The 23,555-nt window shown below is 48.9% G+C and overlaps 1 protein-coding gene across 2 annotated transcripts; it reads right to left on the bottom strand.

Annotated features, from left to right (window-relative positions):
* Positions 1–2,485: 2,485 nt before the first annotated feature.
* Positions 2,486–18,756, bottom strand: SLC52A3 (solute carrier family 52 member 3). Of its 2 annotated transcripts, none has more exons than XM_043883755.1 (6): positions 18,738–18,756; positions 18,121–18,209; positions 8,272–8,884; positions 6,158–6,657; positions 4,320–4,443; positions 2,486–3,380 (listed from the first exon to the last, which is right to left on the bottom strand). In XM_043883755.1, exons 3-6 carry the CDS (start codon positions 8,836–8,838, stop codon positions 3,168–3,170), a joined length of 1,404 nt encoding a protein of 467 aa, XP_043739690.1. In that variant the 5' UTR covers positions 8,839–8,884; positions 18,121–18,209; positions 18,738–18,756; the 3' UTR covers positions 2,486–3,167. The 2 variants fall into 2 exon arrangements, with proteins under 2 accessions (XP_043739690.1, XP_043739691.1); XM_043883756.1 differs by lacking the exon at positions 18,738–18,756 and adding an exon at positions 18,642–18,663.
* Between the last annotated feature and the right edge of the window lie 4,799 nt (positions 18,757–23,555).

The raw sequence follows: 23,555 nt of genomic DNA, 5'->3' as shown, positions 1-23,555 counted from the left end.
CCACCCGCTGCCAACTCTAGGTAGAGCCGGGAGTCCTGATCTCATTCTTTTGGGAAATGGCCTTGGTTGGCCCATAAAGACATCATGTGACTTGGGTCAGCCTTGCAGAGCGGGCCTGAGGTTAAGGGGCATTCAGGGTCTATAGCAGATATTCTCATCAAGTGGAAGCTTTTTAATGAAAATGATGGAACGCTCACTGCTTGCAGGTGCGAAGCTAATTAATCCTCTCCAGAACCCTGAAAGGGTGGGGCTTTTTTTGTCCCCATTGTACAGAGGAAGAGACCAAGGAGAGCTGACTTGTGCAAGGTAACTTAAAGGCTGTCAAGGTCACAGGACTCCCAAGGAGGTGGGTGGAAACGAAACCACAGGGCGGGCTGTCAGATGGAGGTGACTTTTCCAGATACCAAGTCACTGCCCTCCCACCTCATCCTTGACAGAATGTACTAGTGTGGCTAACACTGCAGGCTGCCCGCTCTTGTGCATCTGCTTCCTGTGTGTGTAATTAATCTTGGACCGTCTTCCCACGTCAGTACAGAGACACGGTCTTGGTGCTCATCATCCACTCCAGTATCTTTTGTGGGTGGAATGACTAGAAATAATCCAAACGCCTTTGGAAGGGCAAATACAAATAAAAACATTGCTTCCTGGCGCCAAAAAGGGAAAGAAACATCCCTGCTCCTTTTTCTTAGAGCATTTACTTTAGAAAACTTGTAAATTTTTTCTCCGCTCCTTTTCCCATGCACATGAGTCTTTTTAAAAAGCTGAATAAGCCTCTTGTCAGTTTTTCTATCCAGGAATGTTTTTCTCAAGGATGCAGGACCCCTCTGTTTGCAATGTAAATATCAGGAAGCCAGGCCCCCTGCACCCACACTCCGTTCCAGGTGAGGAGTTAATTTCAAGGTTTGGATCCAAATTGCAATGCCACCTTCACAGAAAGATATGAATTCTTCTTTCCTGTGGATAAGGACAATTAGCTAAGAGCCAGCCACCCCAAATGCCAGCTGAGTTCAGGGTGACCAACCGTACTATCTAGTTCTCTTTCTTGAGGACAAGTTGTCATTTGAGAACCTGGATGTAATGTTAACAGGTTGTGTCTGCTGGGGTTTGTAAAGGGGTGGAGTTTCTTTCCACCTCTGCGGTCTCTTTAGCAGACTGTCTGTGATGTGTACCACAGTCACATTGAACATATATTCAATAACTAAACTTTTTTCTGCTTTTGTGGGAGATTTTTAAAATTTTGTCTTCAACACCTTCAAAGGCCTCTCTACAGAGGGCTGGTTGAACAAATCTGGCAGCTCCACACAGTGGAATACTATGCAGTCATGACAAAGAATGAGAAGACTACATTTTCACTGTTGCGTGAAAGTGCAAAGTACACAGTGATTTACTATTCTTTATGTAAAAAGACTATATTTGAATTTGTTTACATTTGCATAATCTCTGGAAGAATAAACAAGGAACTGATAAAAGTGCTCATGTGCATGTTCAGAGGAGCTGGACAGAGCAGGAAGTGGAGAGGGATGGAATTTCTTTTTTGCTAAATATAATTTTTTATTTTATGATTTTTTGAAATATGTGACTTTATATTATCTATTCAAAATAAAAAGAAGGAGTGGTGGCAAGCAAACAAAACAAACCTGTGAAGAAAAGAAGTCTCAGGATCAGACCTTCTCTAAGCCCTTGATTCTGTTTATTTCTGAGCTCAGCCTTCACTTTAGAAGCAACTGAAAGCTGATTATATTGAAACATTTTTTTGGCATTCATGTTGGACTTTCTCTAGAAGGATGACCTTAGTGTAAAAACAAGGAATATCTTTATTTTTTTTTTAAAAAAGATAAAACCAAAAAACTATCAGGTCGCTAACACACTCCTCCCTACTCTCCTCCTCCCTCCAGTTCAGAGGACTGCCTTCCAGTTCAGAGTCAGCCAGTGAATGGGGTGGGGGAACTCATATTCAGAGTCTTGCTGTGGCCCCTCCACCCCAATGCTCTCCTTCTGCCTCTTAGGAGGTAATTTACTCTCCAAGGAGTGAGCCTTCCTGGATCAGCAGGGGTAACAAGAAGGGGTACACGGGGTACAGTGTTCCTCCATACTGGGAAGCCAAGATGAGAGAGAGTCCACCATTAGCCATCTGTCTTCTAGAAGCTTCTCTGTGAGAACAGGGGTGGAAAGGCTATGGAGAAGGGGACATCTCTCAACCCTTCTAGCCACTTCTACGCTTTGTTGATTGTCACTCCTGTTATTACTCTTGGTCATCAGATCAGGACATGCTGGGTGCTTCTCCCTTTTATCCCTGTGCCAAACCTATAACATAGGTGCTAATAATTCCCATTTTGTGGAAGAGGAAACAGAGGCACATAGCAATCAAGTGACTTCCCCAAGGTCACATGGTGTATAACAGGCAGCTCACCCTCCCAGCTGTTCCCCTTCTAACACCATCCAGCTGGGTGCTGCACAACTGTTGACATAAAAAATATTCACAATCTAAAAGTTAAAGAGTTATGTTTTATTCAGCGGGAATTTTTAGGACTTCAAGCCTGGGAGGCAGCATCTCAAGTAACCCTGAGAGAACTGCTCCGAGAAGCTTAGGGGAGGAGCTAGGATATAGGAGTTTTGTCACAAAGGGCAGGTAGTGGAAGCATCAATAGATTACTGTTAATGAAAGAAAACCAGAAATTGCAAGTTAAGCAATTCAGCGCTTTTCTGTGTATTTAGCAAGAGTCTGGGCTCACTGAAATCATCCCTCTGATATTCACCTCAGCTCTCTGGGGTCAGTATCCTGTGTTTTCATATCCTGAGTTTCCTCAGGGCTCACTGGCTCATGTTGGACATCTGCAATCGCTGGTGGCTGTGATATCCTTTGTTTACTGATATGGCAGAAAATAGTTCATTTCTCACAGTCATCTCTCAAGAGCTGAAACGAGATCTGAGAAGCTAGAACTGCAGGCACAGTGACAGAGTTGGGGTGGGCTGTGCTTTGCATTTCCACGTCCCTTGGGAGGCCCACACCATTCCCCACCTTTCCAGAGAGGACTCAGGCTCTGCCTCACTGCTCTCTACCACTGGCTCTGTGACCTTGGGCACACACCTTGACTCGAGGTGTCCCAGTTTTCAGGAGTTAGTAATGAGGGCGGGGCCTTATGATGGATCGCGTCCCTTCAGCTGGTTTAGGCGGAGCACTGCAGGCTGCAGAAGTCAGCGGATGAGAAGAGCCTCAACACGTTGACCAGCGGGAACATGACAACCGCTCCCAGGAGCGAGCCCAGCTGCACCGCCGCCCCACACCACAAGAGGGCGCTGCGGCTGTGGTCGCGTAGGATCACACCCAGCATCACCTTGACGTAGCTCAGACAGCCAATGAACAGCACCCAAGAAGCCACCTGCAGAGACAGGTTGGGAGAGATGCTGAGTGAAGGTGACTTTGGGGTGAGCCCCAGGGGCAAAGGGTGCTTCTAGGGTGACCTAACATGGCTAAGAGAACCCCATGGAAAAGCCTCTAAGTGCAAGGAGAGCTAATGGGGCCCCCTGAGTTGACCTCCCCAAGGATAAAGGAGAACCCAATGGCATTCTGTCCCCCATGATCAAGTCAGGACTTCCCTGGTAGCTCAGCTGGTAAAGAATCCGCCTGCAATGCAAGAGAACCCAGTTCGATTCCTGGATAGGGAAGATCCCTTAGAGAAGGGATAGGCTACCCACTCCAGTATTCTTGGGCTTCCCTGATGGGTCAGAAGGTAAAATAATCTGCCTGCCATGCGGGAGACCTGGGTTCGATCTCTGGGTAGGGAAGATCCCTTAGAGAAGGGATAGGCTACCCACTCCAGTATTCTTGGGCTTCCCTGATGGGTCAGAAGGTAAAATAATCTGCCTGCCATGCGGGAGACCTGGGTTCGATCTCTGGGTTGGGAAGATCCCCTGGAGGAGGGTATGGTGACCCAAAGTTGCCTGGAGAATCCCCACAGACAGAGGAGCCTGGTGGGCTACAGTCCATGGGATCACAAAGAGTCGGATACAGCTGAGTGACTAAGTACAGCATAGCATGATCAAGTCAGGGGCAACTGGGAGAAGGCTACTGCTGACATGCACATAGTGCAGAGTATGGCGTTCATGGGAGAGGCTGGACTGTAACCTCAGACCAGCCAACTAACCTTCTCAAGCCTTTGTTCCCCAATGAAAGCATCCCTCCTCCCCCCACCCCCACCTTGGGCTTCCTGAGTGAGTAACCACAAAGCACTTGGTCAATAGAAGGAGCTATACTCTGGATTTCCTAGGCCTTGGCTAGGTAGGGGTGGGAGGGGGATAGCGCCGCAGTCGACACTCACGATGAGGACTTCTCCGCCCCAGTGGCCCTGCATGAGGGGGCAGGGGCTCATCACAGCCATGGCCATGTTGTAGGCTCCGAAGCTGGTCCCGAGCACTGCGAGGACTCCCAGGAATGGCAGAGACCTAGGACAGAGTTTGGGGGGTGGGCATGATTGGAAGAGGTGAAAAGCCTGAACCTCTGCCCCTACTCCCCCACCTGGCCTGAGCTCCAGGGGGCCACATGGAGTCGTCAGCTTCTCCAGGTTTAGAGGTTAGACCCATGTGGAAACTTCCAGGCTACCCAGTTGAAGTGCATCAGTGAGGTTCCTGAGGTCAAGACTGGCACAAGTCATCCTGAGTACTAACAGCAGAGCCCAGCATCCCAGTGGGAGAAACAGAACAGATTCGAGGGCTACACAAGCCTGGTTCAAATACCAGTTCCTCCTGCAAGACTGGGCCCTAAGCCTCAGTTTCTTCTTCTGTGAAATGAGTCTTGTGGGGCTGGGAGAACGCACGGGAGCAGAGTGTGTATGGCCTGGCCCTGGTTGTGGGCCCACCTGGTACCATCTGTTGCTATTTCCTCCTGCAACACCTCCCACCCACTCCAGGAAGCTGGGCAGATGAGTGGGAGGCTTGGATCATGGCACCGTGACTGTAGGGTGTGCTGTGCGACCTCGGGTGACCCCCCTCCCTCCAGCCTCAGCTTCCGGGTCCACAAGGTGAGATTCACATGATCTGGGGGCCCTGGTAGCCAGCTCAGAGGCTCCGGTGGCCTTCCAAGTAGGCCCTCTGTCTGACCACTGAGGACACCATCCTTCATGTGAGGCCTTTTTCCTGGGATCTCCCCATCCACACTGACAGGTTAGAGTGGAGGGCTGCCTACCTCTAAGGACACTTTCTGTCTCAGGATTCTTGGATTCTGGGACTCTCAGGTCCTGTATTTCTAACATTCTGGGCATCTCAGAGTCCACAGATCTGCAGCCTCTGGTCTGTTCCCTCAGAGATCTCCAGCTTCACTCCACAGTTTTCCAGCCCAAGGGAGAAAACTCAGATTTCTGGCAAACTGACATCTGCCCAGCTCTCCCATCCTCATGATCCCTCCTTCCCTGGCAGGGGATGGGGGTAGGGTGGGCAGAACTAGGGGAGGTGGGGATGGCAGGTGGGGATGGGCAGGGCTCAGAGGCAGTGAAGACAGGCAGGCCAGAGGAGCAGGTGGGAGGCAGGGGGGGACCTAAACTTTCATGACCCCAAGGTGGGTATTTCTCCTGTGGGGTCTGAAGCCCCTGCATCAGAACCACTTAGGTTGCTTATTAAAATTTGAAACCCCAGGTCTCCATCTAGGCTGACTCAATTTGCATTTTATCAATCTGCCCAGCCATTCTTCTAGAATTGCAGTGGTAAGAGGGCCAGCGTGGGCCGCAGGCAGGAGGGCAGGACTCAAATCCTGGGAATTAGACCAGAGCAAACGCCATCTCCGAGCCTCAGGGTTTCTATTTCTAAATAGGAGCCTCGCTTCCTGTCTGCTTATTCCTCCTCATGGGCCAGTGGTGGCGAATGTAGACCTGACATGCGCCAGGCCCTCAGTGCTCTAAAAGCTTTACAAAATTAGCCCCCAGCAACCCAAGAAGAGCTATTATTCTCCCCATTTTCCAGATTAGATTCCTGAGGCACAGAGAGGAGTCCAGTATCACAGAGCTAGCAAGTGGCAGAGCCGGGATTTGAACCCAGGCAGGGGAGCCCCAGACACCACGTTCTTAACTATCCCACCTCCAGCCTGATAGGTAGGCGCGGTGCATTCTGGGTTCTGACATGAAGCGCTCCCCCAACCCGAGCTCTCCAGGGCCAGGTGAGGGCAGACCTGTTAGGCAGAAAAACGGAGAGGAAGCAGGCGAGAGGGTTGGCCATGGAGCTGAGGGTGGCTGACAGGTGGTAGGCCACAGGCCCGTAGGACAGGCAGGAGTAGGTCTGCACCGCGGGCAGCACGCCATTGGTGAGCGCGTTCACAAAGGCCACCAGGACGTAGATGAAAGTCAGGCGGGCCATGTGCTGGGGGGCCGTCTTCTCCTCCAGAGGGTCCTGGGCCTTGCCGCTGTCCTCTGGGGGACCCAGGTCCTTCCCTTCCTGCGGCCGGATGGAGTAGAGGGTGACCTGAGAGGTGAGGAGGTCTTCTATGGAGGCTTCCCAGCGCTTGGGTTGACGCTGGAGGAAAAAGAAGGCGGCGAAGCAGCAAGCCATCATGCAGGAGAGCATGAGGAAGAAGACCAAGGGCGGGAAGTTGGCGGGCAGGTAATGGCTTTCCAGGCGGATCGCGGAGGGTGCTGTCCCAGTGAGCTCAGACACCAAAGTGCTGCCAGCTCCCTGGGAAGGACAAAACAAGGGCCGGTCAGATCCCTGGGTGATTTTTTTTTTTTTTTTTAAACAAACTGAAGGTTTGTGGCAACCCTGTGTCGAGCAAGACTATTGGTACTTTTTCCAACAGCATTTGCTCACTTCCTGCCTCTGGGTCACATTTTGGTAATTCTTGAATTATTTCAAACCCTCCACTAGCAAAAAGATTATGACTCGCTGAAGGCTCAGATGATAGTTGATTTTTTTTTTTTTTTTTGGCTTCCCCACACAGCTTGTGGGATCTTCATTGCTTAACCAGGGTCCATTGAACCCAGACCCCCTAAAGTGGAAGCTGAGTTCTAAGCTCTGGATCACCAGGAAATTCCTAGATGGTTAACACTTTTTAGTAATAAAATATTTTAAAATTATGTTATGTACATTGTTTTTTTAGACACAGTGCTATTATACACTTAATAGACGACATATAGCATAAACATAACTTTTATAGGCACACAAGAAATTTGTGTGACTTTTTTATTGAGATATTTGCTTTATCGTGGTGGTCTGGAACCAAATCTGCAATTCTCTCCGAGGTCTGTGTGTATACAATAAATACTAGGCATTATCATTATTATGTAAGTGATGGATAATATACGCACAGCTCCTATGGTGAGGATAATATATGCTAACACTGACTCACGCTCTGGGCAGCAGCACTGGGTCAGTATCAGCTTGTGTGTGTCTTCTGACAGCGTCCTGCAGTCCGCATTTTACAGAGCAGGGAGGTGTCAGGACAGAAGCTACAGCTCCGCCCACTCAATGCCCTCTAGGACTGGCAACCGAAAATATGCATATTCAGATGGGGCTGGCTTGAGACTGAACAGCTCCATCCAAAGGTGCCCTGTGGCGACTGTTTTCAAGAGATATCATGCATCTAGATTTATGTGAAATTTCAAAACATTCGAATGTTATTAACTAATTCAAACTCTCAAAAAAAAAATTTTTTTTTTTGCCTGCTATGGCGGCCCAGGCCACTGGTTTGCAACCATTGCTGCCTGCTGTGGTTTGGATAATACCAGATGTATATATTGTCCCATGTCCAGTGAGAAAGTTTGATGCTGTAAACACATGGGGTAACGTCTAAACGTTTATCAACATCTAAAGGTTCTCAGCCTTGGCTGTACATTAGTGGCACCTGGGGAATTTTAATAAATACAAGTTCACAATCCCTTATCTGCAACTCTAAAATCGGAAAGGCTCTGAAAGTCAGAATGTTTTCATGACTCGGTTGACAGCAACATTTGAACTGGATATGAAGCTGTTTATAGCCCTCATCTGCCTATGGGGCATGAATGCCCTGGGCTGTGGGCTGTGGGGATTGCCGTGTCACAGACCCTGTCTTAGATGTGGGGTAAGTGTGTTCTACAATCTGAAACTCCAGATTTCAAAATACACCCGACCGCAAGGATTTCAGAGGAGCCCCACCCTAGATATGTGTGCATCTCAGCAGCGCCCCCAGGTGATCAAAAGTGGTGTCAGGTCAAGAATACGGGCCTACCCAACATCTAGGAAACACCAGCCCTCGATAAGACCTTGCTTGTGACCTAGGACAGAGCTGCAAAGACCCTGGGTGATGCCAGGTACCTGTGGGCTGTCCACGTTCCTGGTGGTCTCAGAGCTCAGGGTGGTGGCCGATATCTCCGTGACGTTGACGCAGGTGGTGAGACCCGAGCCCTGGGCAAGAGCCACCAGTGCAGGCAGGAGGCCGCTGAGTCCTTCACCCACAAAGAAGGTGGTGAGGTAGTAGGTGGGCAGCCTGCTCATGAAGGGCAGGAAGGTGACAGAGGAGGTGCAGTCCACCAGGGCCAGGAAGAAGGTGAGGACTAGGAAGGCGATGCTGTGGCGGCTGCCCAGCACCCAGGAAGTGACGTTCCAGAGGAAGGCGAAGAGGGTGCAGGCAATGGTGCCCACCCCCAGCACAGTGAAGACAACAGCCACCTCGGAGAGGCAGCCAGGCCGGAAGTGATGGAGCAGGGTGACCAGCAGGGGGCCGATGTTGGCCAGCTGGATGATCACTGTGAGGTAGGACGGCAGATACCAGCCCTCCGGTAGCTCCGTCACCAGCAGGGGCAGCTCCACCCAAAGCCCGTTGATGGCCACCCAGGAGCCCATCCCGAACGTGCAGACCAGCAGGTGTATCAGGAAGGCCATGGTGACGTCTGCCCTGGGCCGGAGGCAGCTCCCTCCCCAGATCAGCCTGCAGTGTGTTTGATAGAGAAGAATATCAGGTGAGCAATGTCAGGTGCATTGTATAGCAAAAGACTGTGCTTCTGGGCCCTGGGTTTTCTCTTATTATTCCCCTCTCCATGAACACGTTGGATTTTTACTAACAGAAGACATGGACAAATCCCTTTATAACTAACCTTTCAGCAGGGAAAGCTTTCCTAATCATGACTCCTAAATCCAGAGTCCACAAAAGAAAAATTTGATACTGAAGGAGGAAACAGACAGAACAGGCTCCATCTTGAAAGCAGGACTCCATCTTGGGCCAGACTGTGGACTTTGAGCTATGTGCCCAGTATCTGTGGAAATGACAGACCAACTGGAAAATCAGACCCCCCCCCCCAGATGGAAGAGCCCCAGGGCTCATATCTAGACTCTCTGTCACCTAAAAGAATACCCTAATTGTCTGTGTAACTGAATAGAATCATAAATTCTATTATGCTTATTGGGTATGGCCAATATATGTGGGGTATGGCCACAGTTCTATTGATAATTGTCCACTGTTAACTACCTAGGCCTAAGGCATATGAACCATAGGTTAACTTTGATTGTATCTTTCTTTTCCTTTGTTCAGACTAGTTTAAGGGAATTTGGGGAGGTAGGTTTGGGTGTGTACACTTAGGGTATATAAGGTTTTCACAAAAATTGGTCAGGGTTCTTGGCTAAGAGGAGACTCTGCCTTGGGCCCACCGGTGTAATAAACTGCACTCCACTATCTGCGTTGTCCTTCTGAGTGAGTTTGTTTCCCAGAACGTATGGCTACAACAATAACATTCTACCGCATAAATATTAGAACACACAAAAGCAAGCAAATAAAACAGCCTCTGCAAAAAATGACAAAAAAATACCAACAAGAAGATCAAAAGACAGATGATTTCCTGGGGGGAAAATATTGCAATGTAAAGCACAGACAAAAAGTTCCTCTTCCTAATATGTCAAGAGTTTTTACAGATTAAGAACAAAAAGACCCAATAGAGAAGTTGACATAGGATATGAACAGGTCAGAGGAAAAAATACAAGCAAGTCTTAGACTGTCCCCTTCATTCACCATGGGAAACGTCAATCAACGATGACTCCATTTCTCACGGTGAGATTCTTCCAAAGCCATGAGATATACGCGAGGTTACTATTTCTTGCAGCCTTGTTGATAACAGCAAAACATAAGAGATAACCTTTGTGCTATCCACAGAAGAGGGGCTAGTGTAAGAGATGATGGCCTGTTGGAATAGCACACACCTGTTACAAAGAAAGGGAGGTGGGAGAGCTCACCGGCTGATGGATAGCGACAGGCCTCAAGGCTGAGTTGATAAGTGAACACCACCAAGGTAGGTGGACAGTGTGTGGTCTTTTGGACTTAGGGGAAGAGGAGGAAGAATATATTCTCTTTGCTTGTATTTGCGCAAAGCAGACTTTGAAGGACACATAGAAACTGCCGGGATGTTTGCAGCATCTCAGTGTAGATCTTTTTATATAATTTTGATTTGTGAACCATGTAAACACATCACACTATCTGTTACAAAAATATGGTTATCTGATATAAGATTCCAGTCTGGAGTTTTTCTTCTCAAATTATAGGGCTCCATCTCTGGACAGGGCCTTGGAGACCACCTGACTGTGGCCCTCTAGAGCCATGCTGTGATCTGTTTAAGTGAAGTGAAGTGCAGAACAGTTATGTCTGACTCTTTGCAACCCCATGGACTCTACAGTTCATTGGATTCTCCAGGCCAGAATACTGGAGTGGGTAGCTGTTCCCTTCTTTAGCGGATCTTCCCAACCCAGGAATCAAACCTAGGTCTCCTGCATTGCAGGCAGATTCTTCACCAACTGAGCCGCTAGGGAAGCCCAAGAATACTGGAGTGGGTAGCCTATCCCTTTTTACCACCTTCCCAATTACCTGTGTCACACCAACCTGTGCTGTTACCCTCAGTCTACGAAAAAACATTGGAGAGGGTTTGTCAACTGAAAAAAATATCAGCATCTCACAACATAAGAGCAGTCAGTTTCAGCTTTATTCAGGGACCCTATGAAGGAAAGCTATGACCAACGTAGACAGCATATTAAAAAGCGGAGATACCACTTTGCTGGCAAAGGTCCAATTGTGGTGTTGGAGAAGACTTGAGAGTCCCTTGGACAGCAAGAAGATTAAACCAGTCAATCTTAAAGGAAATCAGACCTGAATATTCACTGGAAGGACTGATGCTAAGCTGAAGCTCCAGTCCTTTGGCCACCTGATGCAAAAAGCCAACTCACTGGAAAAGACCCTGATGCTAGGAAAGACTGAAGGCAGGAGGAAAAGGGATGACAGAGGATGGGATGGCTGAATGGCATCAACGACTCAGTGGACATGAGTTTGAGCAAACTCTGGGAGATGGTGAAGGACTGGGAAGCCTGGCGTGCTGCAGTCCATGGGGTCACAGAGTCAGAACGACTCAGCCACTGAGCAACAGCAATGTGAGGATTGTAGCCTGGGAGACAGCCTCTCAGGTCTGAGGAACTGCTCCAAAGAGGTAAGGGAGGAGCCAGGATACATATGAATTTGTTGTTGGGAGTTACATGTGGTCATATATAAGTCTAGGTAAAGGATTAATGCCAGTCACACACCCACACACACAGGCACAAACTCAGCTAGCTCAAGTTAATGATTTTAGTGCTTTTCAATGTAAGGGAAGATACAGGATGTCTGGGTCACTGGAATTCTTCCTTTGGTTTGCATCTTAACTGTCTGGGGGCTGTATATCCAGAACAGAATGCTTCATGCTGAGTGCTTTTCCATCCTGAATTCCCCTCAGGAAGCACTGAGAGTCAACTGCTGTGGGTTCTAACTTAGTCCTTGTAGAGCTGGGGTGTCAGGCAACACTCTGTTCACAGATTTGAGTGAGTGACTGGTGGCAGCTGCCTGGACTTGAATCCAGGTCTGCCTCTTAGCTAACTGACTGATTTGGGGTGACCAGGTTTGCCTCCCTCTACCTCATTTTCCCCCCTCTGTAAATCAACCTCATGGCTTGTAATGAGATGCAGCGTTAAGGAGTATATGTTGTCTTAACGGTACCAGGCACATAGAAAGTGCTCACTAAGGGTTTGCTGTTATAGTTATTATTTTTTTCTAATTTGCTGAAAATTAACATATGAATATTAAAATTACTAAAGGATAAAAGAAAGTTCCCCTGGAGGTACTGCCTGAAATCACTGCTGGCACAGGTACCATTTTGGAGAGAAATGTTGACAGGTCCAATCACATCCTTTTTACAGATGGGGAATGGGGTGGGGTCTGCGGGGGGTGGAGGGCCTCTCCGGAGGCTGGTGATGGGATTGGAGTGGGTCCTCCGCAGCAGATGGCTCCACCCACCTCTCCCCAGGACCCTGATCTCTTGGTTCTGCTCAACTCACACGGTCAGCCTTTAACTCCTTGTCTCTCTTCTAGAGCATGCCAGAGCAGCCCCTGTGGGGTGGAAGTTCCTTTTTCCAGGTTCCCATACATAGAGCTGACCCTCCAACCCCAGACTCTCTTCCTCTGAAACCCAATCCTCTCTGGGAGGTGGAATGCAGCCAGACCTGCTTTCAGTTCTATTTCACCACCTCCTGTGTTGGGGCCTCAGGCGAGTCACTAAAGCTCTGTTTCTTCAGCAGCAAAGCTGGCCCCACTGACAGCCCAGGTCAAGCCCTGGCTCTGGGCGTGCCCAGAGGACCCACAGAGAGAGGGCAAACTTTTGTCTTAGCCTGGCTGGGGCACCATCTTCTCGCCCATCCGCATCTCAGCTTTCTGCAGGACTCTGCCCCTCAGGAAACCCCACTGGCTGCAGGCCCCGGGCCCCAGGACCCTCCGTTCGGGGTTCTCCTGGGGTGGGTGTGTCCTGGTACATTTGCCAGGGAGACTGAAGCCCCTGGAGGGCAGGGGCTGCTTTGGAATCTCGCCTTCCGACAGTGGTGGAAGAGCCTTTACAGATGACCTAGCTCCGGTTTGTGAACTGGTAACTCCCTGGCTGCAGGCAAGCAGCAGATGTGTTATTTTGATGTGGGGCGAGTTGTAAATAATTAGTTACTAACATCTGCAAGTTAGGAAGGATTTGGCATACAAAACTCAGGATTTCTGGCTTCTCTAGAATATTCTGGAAGACAACACTGGGTCAGTATGCCTACATGGCAACAATCACCCTTGGCCCTGTTTAACTTAGGGCACCCACCTGGGACCCTCCAAGCCCGGTACACTGCAAACCCTGATTAAGCCTAGCCCTCATTTTTGAGAGCAAGATGTGGCTTGCTCTGGACCCTGTCCTAGTAGGGGATAAGGTGTGGGCTGGGATCCAACCTTGGGCCTCTCTCTCAGATCTGGATTCAGGTCACTGCCTCCAGCCACCTTACTGCTCTTGCTGCACTAGTGTCTAGAGGCAGACGTCTGGGCTCAAATCCCGGCTTCAACCTTGCACTAATTGGCTTAACTTCTGGTGTCTGATTTCTCTTGTGCAAAATGGGAGGCTCCCAGTACCAACATCAGAGTTGTTACGACCATGAAACTTGCAAAATGCTCATATGATGCCTGATACATCATATGTGTTCAATACATGTTAATGATCATGATTACTATTTCAAAAAATGTGGCAATTGCAAAACACAGTTATCCTGAACACTTCCTGATACCACAATACACATCATTTCTGAAGGCAGAATTTTGTCAGCACTTCCCCCTAAACAATCAACAGGCAGGGATATTTAGTCCCCTGCTTTGTGCCCAGTGCTGTGAGAGCTGCAAGCAGAAAAGACACAGGGGCTATCCCCAGAGAAAAGTGTGAGGAAGAGGTGGGTGGGAGGCAGGATCCAGATGCATCATGGGCCAAAGCAGAGGCAGAGCTGCAGGTAGGGAGAAGGAGCAGTGGCTGGGGCTGGATGGAAAGGCAAGGTTCCCACCCTACGTTGGCCAAGGCAGGTGACTCACTGGCAGCAAAAGAGAAGCAGTCTTGCCCCAGAGGATCAGTGGAGCAGAGGAGGGAAAAGACCTCTTTCAAAAGCCAGCAGTTCATCATACCTTCTCAGCAGCTCACGGTACAGTCCAAGAAGACCCAGAAATAGGTGCTGGCTGCTCACTCCCACCTGAGACCAGAACCTGTTATAAAGCAGGCAGAATCTCACTGAAAAAAAGCTGACCCGCATTAGCTCAGGTAGAGTTCTGCCTAGGATGAGTGAAACACTTTGGAAGGAAAGAAAAGATGGAGCGTTGATATTCCAAGACCAAGGCTACTAGCTGCTTCCCACCAGCCACTCTTCCTTCTTTCATTATTACCAAGACTAGATTTTTGTTTGGACAAATGGCCACTGAGCTAAAGGACCACATTTTCCAGCTTCCTTTGTAGCTGGACACGGCTCTTGAACTAAGACCAGGCCAATAAGGTTGCAAGAGACTTTGAAAAAATCTTCTTAAAGGGAATGTGCTCTTTTGTTCTTCCTTCATCCTGCTATCTGGAGTTTAGATGTGATAGCCAGAATGCCAGCAGCCATTTTGCACAAATGGGAGATGGCGTTGGGGCTAGACGGAGACTAGATCCCTTCTCAGGCATAGAACTGCCATACCAACCCTGTTTTGCCCCCTGCTGGACTATTTTGCTTTTTTTTTTTAAACTTTTATTTTGTATTGGGGTATAGCTGATTAACAATGTTTTGATAGTTTCAGGTCAACAGTGAAGGCATTTGCCCACACTATTTTGCTTGTTTAATGTTGTTGTTGATAAGCTTCTACATTGTTTAAGCCACTCTTATTTTTTATAAATAACAAAACACTGGCTAACTGGGCAGAGATATATGTTCAAGAATGTATACTGATCAGTGATGGTAAGCAAAAACTAATGAATACACTGATCTCATTTACTATTAATGCCCTGACTCAGAAACTCAGGTCCTGCCTCAATTAGGATCTGATCAAAAACCAAAATCAAACGAAATGAGTTGTTGAGACACACCTTAAAGAGATACCAAAAGGCACAGGTGAGGAGTAAATGTAGGGCGAAGGTCTTCCAGAAAAAATGCAGTGAAAGAGAGAGAGACGCGGAGGGAGGGAGCGGTAACTCTCACTATGGAATCTGATGGCAAAAATCAAAAGTGTAAACCGAGACTCAGAGTCATTTTATATTGATAAAGACTGATTCATAATGGAGTCAAAACAGTAGTGAGTATCTGTATTCTGAATCACTTTCTCCAGAAGCCTCAGACATACTAGGGGAGACGGACAGAAGAATAGTAAATGGTGGGGTTTTGACTCACTGTTTCAGGCCTTGAGAGCAGAAGGTATAAAATAAGCAAGGATTTAGAGGAGGCAATAAGTGGTATGCCTATTAAGGAGGAATAAGTAAATAATTAAAGGGAGGAGGGGAATTGGCAGAAGATGGTTACCTTTTATCACCTGAACAGCTATAAAACTATGAGGTCAGCAAGCTGACCAGTTACACATTTACAAATTAGTTTTCCTACATAGAACCAGTAAGAACATAAGATAGGGTAGTCATTTGGGAAAAATAAATAAAGCTGAATCTCTTTCTTATCTCTTACCCAGTCCCCACCCCATCAAAAGAAAACCAATTTCAGCTGGATCAAATGTTTACATATTTTTTAAATTAAAAAAATCATAAAAGTACTCCAAAGAACATATACACAGAAGGAACAGCTTGTGCAAAGGTCCTGGGGGCAGGAATGAGCCTAGGCTAGTGTGGCTGAAACAGTGGGCTTAATGGGGAGCAGAGGGCAGGCCGGGGAGTTAAGGAGCCTGAATTTTATTCATGTGCAGTGGGTCCCATGCACTGAGAGCCCCAATCCCCATGGCCCACAGAGATGAGTTCTCTGGGTCCTGAGGCAGGTACAACTGCAGCTGTATACTTTGAGGGAAGTGATTTGGCTCTGCAAGTCTCTCTTTATTTGGAAACAAGTCACGGTGGTGTTATGGCCCAGCATGGCCCATCTCCTTTAGGGCTCCCCTGCTTATTCCCAGCCAGCCACACTACGTGCCACGTGCTCCTGGAGCCATCAATGGCAGTGGATGGTGGAGGTCCCGGACAGAGGTACCCGCCAGTGCAGAGGCCGGGTGGCTTCAGAGATCTCAGGAGTGGCTCAGAGTGCTGGGGATACTGTTTAAAAGTGCACATCTCTGTTATCTGTTTTACAGTGGCTTTGCAGTTCTTATTCATTCATTTACCCGGTATTCACTGGATACTTGCTATGTGCTGGACACAATCTCTGCTCTCAGGAAAGTGTGGGATGAAACAGTCACTATGCAAAGTAGGAACATTGAGCTAGTCAGCTGGTGATAAGGGCTGTGGAGGGAAGGAGCTGTCAGGGGGAGCAGGCGGTCGGGGAGGGCAGCTGTCAGAGGGAACCTGAAGGAAGCCTGGGACTGAGCCATGTCAGGGGAAAGAGTAGTGGGGGGAGGGGACAGCAAGTGCAAAGGCCCTGGGGTGGGGCCTCACTTGTCCTGTCCCAGCCAGAAGCAGGTCTTGGTGTGGAAAGAACAGCCAGGAGGCTGATGTGGCTATCGCAGCTCCCATGGGGAGGAACTGGCAAGGTCACGGGGAGCCTTGTAGGCAAGAGTTTAGAGATTTTCTCTGAGTCAAAATCTTCCATTGCTGGGCCAGCTCTAATTTCATTTTAAATAGAATCCTGCTGGCTATTGTGAGGAGAGTAAGGAGGAACCAGGGTGGAATCAGGGATGAAACCTGTTAACCCCTTAGAAAGCTGGTGCAGTTATCAAGGGGGAACAGATGAAAATAGTAACAATAGTAACAACTACAACAAAGGCTGCCATTTCTTACTGCTTGTCTCTCCAGGCCCAGAGTTAAATACTTTACACAATTTATTGTCAAATCCTCTCAACAACCCTGGAATAAGTGTGATAATTGTCTCTATTTAATATAATAGATGAGGAAACTGAGGCTCAGAGAGGGAAAGTCATTTGCTGAGGTCACACAGCTGGTCATCTGGAAGCTGAGGTTTGAGCCCAGGTATATCTGTGGACCCAACCCTCTTAAGCAGCCTGAGTGGGGCCCTGGAGGGGAGGGGGTTAGAAAGTGGCTTCAGGGGCCAAGTTGAGCAGGATCACTTTCCACTCACCTCCAGCCTCCCCAAGCACCTGGGCTGGAAAAGGGAGAGAAATGCGATCCAGGCCCTGGAGAACCTGGGAGAGACTCCAAACACATCTGTTTCCCAGGCCCTTCGGCGACTGTGGGAGACCAGAAACCTAAGGCTTTGAATGAGACCCTTGAAATTCTCCTACAGCAGGTGGGCAAACAGGCAGCGAAGCCAGAAGGACAGCCTCAAACAAAGGTATCTCTTTCCTTCAGATTCTTGCATAAAAAACTGTGTCCCGGGCCCAAGGGAGTGAAGTGAAGAGGGGAGAGGGGCCACCCTCAGTGTGTGGGCTGGTCCATCTCCTCCCCCACAGGCAGGAAGGGCCTTGTCCAGCCTTGACCATCAGAGCCCCAGCCTCTAAGCCTGCACTGACCTGCTCTCTGCTTTCTTCTTTATGGCATCACTAGGCATTAGCTCAGGGATGGAAGTTTATCTGTGTCTATCTGTCGAGTGCCGCTTTCTCCCATGCGAGCCTGGCCCTGTCCACTCTCCCAGTGTCCAGATGGCCACCTGGTTTGCAAAAGGCCAGGTCCCCCAACTGAGCCTGCCGCAGCTGTAGGGGTTAAGTCAGCCAGGGCGACTCGGACAGTGCCAGCTGATAGCATGGGCGCTGGCCACACACCGCTCCCAGACAAGGGTCTGAGTCAACATTACCCCAGGTTCCAGACTCCTTACAAGACTAGGGCGGTGAGGATGTGGTCCGGGCAGGAGTGAGATGGTGTTGAGTGAACAGAATACCTCTTCCTAGAGGAAGAGGTGGAGAAAAAAAGACAGAGACTGAGGCACAGAGGGAAAGAAAGAATCAAAAGCTTGAAGCAGAAGCAGGCAGAAAGAAAGACAGAGGCGGGGCAAAAGGAAGGGTTGCAGCAAGCAGGAGGTGGAGGCAGGGGAGAGGCCCGGGTGCGCTGGAGGCCTGGCCTGGGTCAGCCACCGCCCTGGCGCCCCATGTCCACGTGCATCCAGAGGCTTGTCCTCTCCACCAGCTCCCCCGAGCCTCATCCCATCTCAGCGTTCCTGTCTTGCAGACGTGGGGGAACTAGGCCCAGGGAGAAAGCAGTGCTTGCCTGCCGCCCTGTCCACCCCCAGCTCAGCCAGCCTTGTGCTTACCGGCTGTGCGTTGTCAAGCCAGCTGCTCGCGCTCTCTGGGTCTTGGTGTCTCCAAAGGGTCTAAAGATGCCCGGGCTTTTAGGGCTTTGCTTCAAGGAGGAAGCGAGAAGATAATGAGAGCACAGCCAGCCAATGTGGACCATGAGTTCCCTTCCTCCCTCACCCCTCTCCCAAGGCCTGGAAGGGCTTTAGGCCTCCCACGGGGCTGACCTTGGCTGGGTTCCCCTCCCCTCAGTGCCCATCCCAGCCTCCGGCCCCAGTACCAGGCAGGAACAGCTGTCTAGATGTCCCAGTGGCATGGAGATGCAGCCGGGCAGAGGTCTGTAGGGGCCCACTCATTTGGCCTGGGGAGGGGGGGTCTGGAGTCCACCCAGCCGGCTCAGGTTGTCCCAACTCCAACCGGACCAGCTCCAGCAGGGGAGGAGGCCCTTCTTGCCTGCTATCCCTTGGCCTCTGAGCCAGCAGCTGAAGTTAGGGGAAAGGCCGTGGGGCACCCGCTGTCCCCAGACTAGTGCCCCCACCTCGGCGCCCAGTGATCCTTGCCGGTGACTGGCTCCTGGTACTTGCTGCTCTGCCCTTAGCAGACCTGAGCTGCCTGCCCGACTCTGCCAGCTTACCTGCTGGTCCCGTTCTCAGGCGGCTCTGCATGGGAGGGGCCAGAGGCAGCCGGGTTAGTATTAACCTGTCCCCGCCCCAAGGAGGGGGAAGGCGGGGTGGGGGGGGATGGTGGGCGGGACTCACCAAAAGCCTACTGTGTGTCTGGAACCTGCCCAGCAGCCAATTCTGGTGACCCTGATGAGTCAGTTTAACAATAAAAGGCTCACATTAGCCAGTGTTTGAACCCCAGAAGACAAAAGACCTGCTTAGGCATTGGCTCTGGCCCCACCTTAGGGTCAACTGGTGCTGGAGAAGACTCTTGAGAGTCCCTTGGACTGCAAGGAGATCAAACCAGTCAACCCTAAAGGAAATCAACCCTGAACATTCTTTGGAAGGACTGATGCTGAAGCTGAATCTCCAATATTTTGGCCACCCGATGTGAAGAGCCGAATGACTGGAAAAGACCCTGATGCTGGGAAAGATTGAAGCAGGAGGAGAAGGGAGCGACAGAGGATGAGATGGTTGGACAGCATCATCGATTCAATGGACATGAACTTGGGCAAACTCCAGGAGATGGTGAAGGACACGGAAGCCTGGTGTGCTGCTGTCCATGGGGTCGCAAAGAGTCAGACAACGACTGAGCAACAAATCCCCTACAAGCAGGAATAGCACTCCCTGAAGCAGAAATTCTTGGTTGGAATACCAGTGCTTAAGGATGACACCTGGAAAGTGGGGATAATAATAGTGTCCTCCGTCAGGGAACGCTTAATTTTAAGGAATCCTCTGTGTTGTTTTCTGTTTCTCAAGCGCCTTCTTTTCCTTATCAGCTCCTAAAAAACAGGAACGAGCAGAGCTTCAGGCAGTTCTCAGGACTGAAGTCATGAGACGGAACACATACAAGAGTCTGGCTGAGCCGGGATCTGATGCCCACTGGCAAATGCTACTCTGACAAATAGCAGGAGTGGTGTGCTCTGCTTAGTCGCTCAGTTGTGTCCGATTGTTTGCAACCCCATGGACTGTAGCCTGCCAGGCTCCTCTGTCCATGGGGATTCTCCAGGCAAGAATACTGGAGTGGGTGGCCATGCCCTCCTCCAGGGGAATCTTCCCAACCCAGGGATTGAACCCAGGTCTCCCACATTGCAGGCAGATTCTTTTGCCGTCTGACCCACCAGGGAAGCCCAAGAATACTGGAGTGGGTAGTGTATCCCTTCTTCAGGGGATCTTCCCAACCCAGGAATTGAACCGGAGTCTCCTGCATTGCAGGCAGATCCTTTACTAACTGAGCCACCAGGGAAGCCCAGTAATACTTCACATCCAGTTAAATCTTTCAGTAATCCGAGGCAGGTGCTACTTTTATTCCCTATGTTATAGATGGAGAAACTGACGTTCAAAGAGGTTAAGTGACTCACTCAAGGTCAGTAAGTGCAGAGTCAGGATTTGAGCCCAGATGCAAACTGGCCCGGTGAGAAATGGCACCTAGTAACTGCTCACTGCGTGAAGACATCTACAGATAATTCTGGCCTGCTTTCTGCCTTATTCTCTGAGACAGATAATTACTTGATAAGTAATCACTCCCCTAGCAAATGCTTGGGGTGGGAGGTGAGCAGACCCCAGGGGAAGAGACTGGACCCTTCTCTCAGCTGGCAGGGGTTCAGGAAGTATTGAACCCAACTCTGGGTTGCAGAGACACAAGAATTTGGTCCCTGGAGGAGCCTGAAATGCCTGACCTCTTTCCCAATGATGGCCCCTCACGACTCCCTGAAATTCTGTCTTAGGTGTGACTCACACTATCTCACAGGTGCTCTTCATGTAATTTTAATGTTAATTTTGAGATACATCTTTATTATCAACCTTCAAAGACTGCCTTGTAGCTCACCAAATGAGGACCAGGCCTCATGTTTATGTCATTTCTCTGCTGGACTAATAGACCATGAGAACTCTATCACTTGTTCTTTCTTATCTGTAGCCTTTGCTACTTACAACCAGAATTGCCCACCGTTCTCTGAGTGGTCACCGTACCTCTAAAGTCATCAAAATTTCCTTACTGATCCTTCTATCAGAATACCCTTTCTGGGAATTCTCTGGTGATCCAGTAGTTATGACTCTGCGACTTCACTGCTTAGGGCTCCGGTTCAGTCCCTGGTTGGGGAACTGAGGTCCTACAAGTCGGGTAGTGCAGCAAACAACAACAAAACAAAACAACATTCTGTCTCATCTCTTTCAGGCACAATCCTAGCCATATTTCAAAGCCAATCTCAAATACCACCTCCTCCAAAGAAATTTTCTGGACATCTGTGTCTAACATAACCAGTATACATACACTGGGAACTTAAATATTCATTGCATATGTGAATGAATGAACTCCAATCAAAATGTTCTCCCCTTCCTTGTCATCTCCAGATATTTTTATAGCCTTTGTTGTTTAAATAATAGACTTTAATTAAAGTTTTTTTTTTTAGCCATTTTAAGTTTATGGGAAAATATTCTTTACACAATGGAGCACATTATCAACGTCATTCTGAAGCTTGCTTTTTTGGATTAATCTCTCTTAGAGATCTTTCTATAACTCCAGTATTCAGACCTTCATTCACTGGCTTCTTTCATTCAACAAACTTTTTTAAGTGTCAGTTGTATGTTAGGCACTGTCAGAGATGGTTGGGATATAAAATTGAACAAAATAGAAAAAGCCATTGTCCTTGGAGAGCTGGTTTTCCTTCTGATGGAGCAAGATGGACAGTAAGGAATAAAGAAATCATTCAGTATGTTAGAGGATATGTTCTGTAGGAAAAAAAGAGCAGATGAGGGCAAGGTGGAGTGGGAAAGGACCCAGCACAGGGCAGGTTGCAGAGTGCAGGGCGCCTGTAGAGCCACTTCAAGGGAGCCTCAGGCCAGGGAATTGGCAGGACTTAGAGGTGTGCCATCACCCAAAAGCACCGGGATGAATTTAGCTACCCCATTGCTTGTTGCCTATCATTTATCATCAAGAACAGCGCTGCAACAAACACTGTGGCAATCTGTCTTTTTGCGCAGGTGTGAAATATCTGTAGAATCAATCCCTGGCTGCGAACTACAACATACTTGAGAATAATCACCCAGTTGCTCTCCAAGGATGCTATGCCAGGACCGTGAATCCCCCACAAAATGCAGCCCCGGGTGATCTCAAAGAGGTAAACTCTTCTGGCAGGCCAAGAGGTCGCTCACATTCCACCGGGAGAGTTCCCAGAGCAGACTTCGGCTGATTCACGGCGGATCGCCCAGAGTTTCACTCGTAGTTTCTTTCCGGGTGGACGTTGGGTTGATGGGCAAATGGATTAGGGGTTGGAGGCGCCGCTGCCGTTACTCAGAAAAGCCACGAGGGGGCGCAGGAAGCCCCAGACTCCAGAGATGTACCTTGCAAAGGGCATCTTGAGGTTTAGGATCTTCTTATTGAGGTGTGTGTGTGTGTGTGTGTGTGTGTGTGTGTGTGTGTGTGTGTGTGTGTGTGTGTGTGTGTGTGTGTGTGTGTGTGTGTGTGTGTGTGTGTGTGTGTGTGTGTGTGTGTGTGTGTTGTTGGGTGGGGGGGCTTAAATGCCATGGTGAGAAAAAGGTGGGCGATGGGAAGAAGCAGAAAGATCAGAGGAAAAGGAGATGCAGGAGGAGGTTAGGGGAAAAGGCCTTCAAGGGTGTCTCCTGATCAGTTAGGGATTTGTTTGCTCCCAGTTCAGTTGACCAGGTGCAGACCTCATAAAAATGAATGCTATCTCAGAGCCCTGAATTGAACTCAGGAGTGCAGAACAGACTGGAGAAAAAGTCATAGGATAAATATGTACAGTATGATGATTCCGTTTGTGTAATATAGATATACTGTGCTTAGTCGTTCAGTCATGTCTGACTCTTTGTGACCCCATGAACTGTAGCCCACCAGGCTCCTCTGTCCATGGGGATTCTCCAGGCAAGAATACTGGAGTGGGTTGCCATGCCTTCCTCTAGGGGATCTTCCCAACCCAGGGATTGAACCCTGGTCTCCACATTGCAGGCAGATTCCTTACCATCTGAGCCACCAGGGAAGCCTATCCCTTCTCCAGGGGATCTTCCAAGCCCAGGAATTGAACCGGGGTCTCCTGCATTGCAGTCGGATTCTTTACCAGCTGAGCTACTGGGGAAGCCAATATGTATGTATATATATATTCCCCACAAATAAAAGCTACATATTCTTAGGGTTGTGTGTGTGTTTACCACATATACAGCCATAGGAAAAAATCTGGAAAGATAAATTTTAAATTGACAATAGTGAGGACTTCCTCGGTGGTCCAGGGGTTAAGGCTCAACCTTCCAATGCAGGAGGCACAGGTTCAATCCCTGGTAAGTGAGTTTAGGTCCCATATGCCATGGGAGGAGCCAAAAATTCAAAAACATAATAAAATTAAAAAAAATAAGTTGACAATAGGAGTTATCTTTGGGATTGTGTGTATGTGTGTAGAGGGGGTCAAGAAATAGGAAGGGGAATGGGAAATGATCAAAGAGGACTTTCAGAGTTAACGGAAATATTTTACTTTTCTAGGAATCTATAACCCTGTTAGTTGTGTAACCTAAAATTAAAAATTACTTAAGAAAATAATGGAGAAGAAGAAGAAAAAAGAAACATCCAATGCCATCTTAGTGGTGCAGCAATAGAGGTCTTCCACACAGCTCAGGGGAGGTGAGAGCCTCCTCCGCTCTGCTCAGAGCGTCCCCAGGGCTTCCCTTCCTCTCCTTGGCTCTGTCCTGTGTGGGGAGCAATGTCAGTTCAAGGTGGACCGGAAATTAAAGGTGGGGGGAATTGTGGCACCATCTGAGTGGGGTACAGATAGCGGAGCATA

The sequence above is a fragment of the Cervus elaphus genome, chromosome 23 (genome assembly GCF_910594005.1).
Source record: "Cervus elaphus chromosome 23, mCerEla1.1, whole genome shotgun sequence".
Lineage (NCBI taxonomy): Eukaryota > Metazoa > Chordata > Mammalia > Artiodactyla > Cervidae > Cervus > Cervus elaphus.
Note: the sequence above shows the minus strand (reverse complement) of the source record. Positions and strands in the feature narration are given on the sequence as shown.

Coding starts and splice junctions, on each gene's coding strand:
- SLC52A3 (XM_043883755.1), bottom strand. CDS start 8,838: ATGGCCTTCCTGATACACCTGCTGGTCTGCACGTTCGGGATGGGCTCC. Junction 6,658..8,271: donor GGAACGTGGACAGCCCACAG/GTACCTGGCATC, acceptor TGTCCTTCCCAG/GGAGCTGGCAGCACTTTGGT. Junction 4,444..6,157: donor TCCGTTTTTCTGCCTAACAG/GTCTGCCCTCAC, acceptor ACTCTGTCCTAG/GTCTCTGCCATTCCTGGGAG.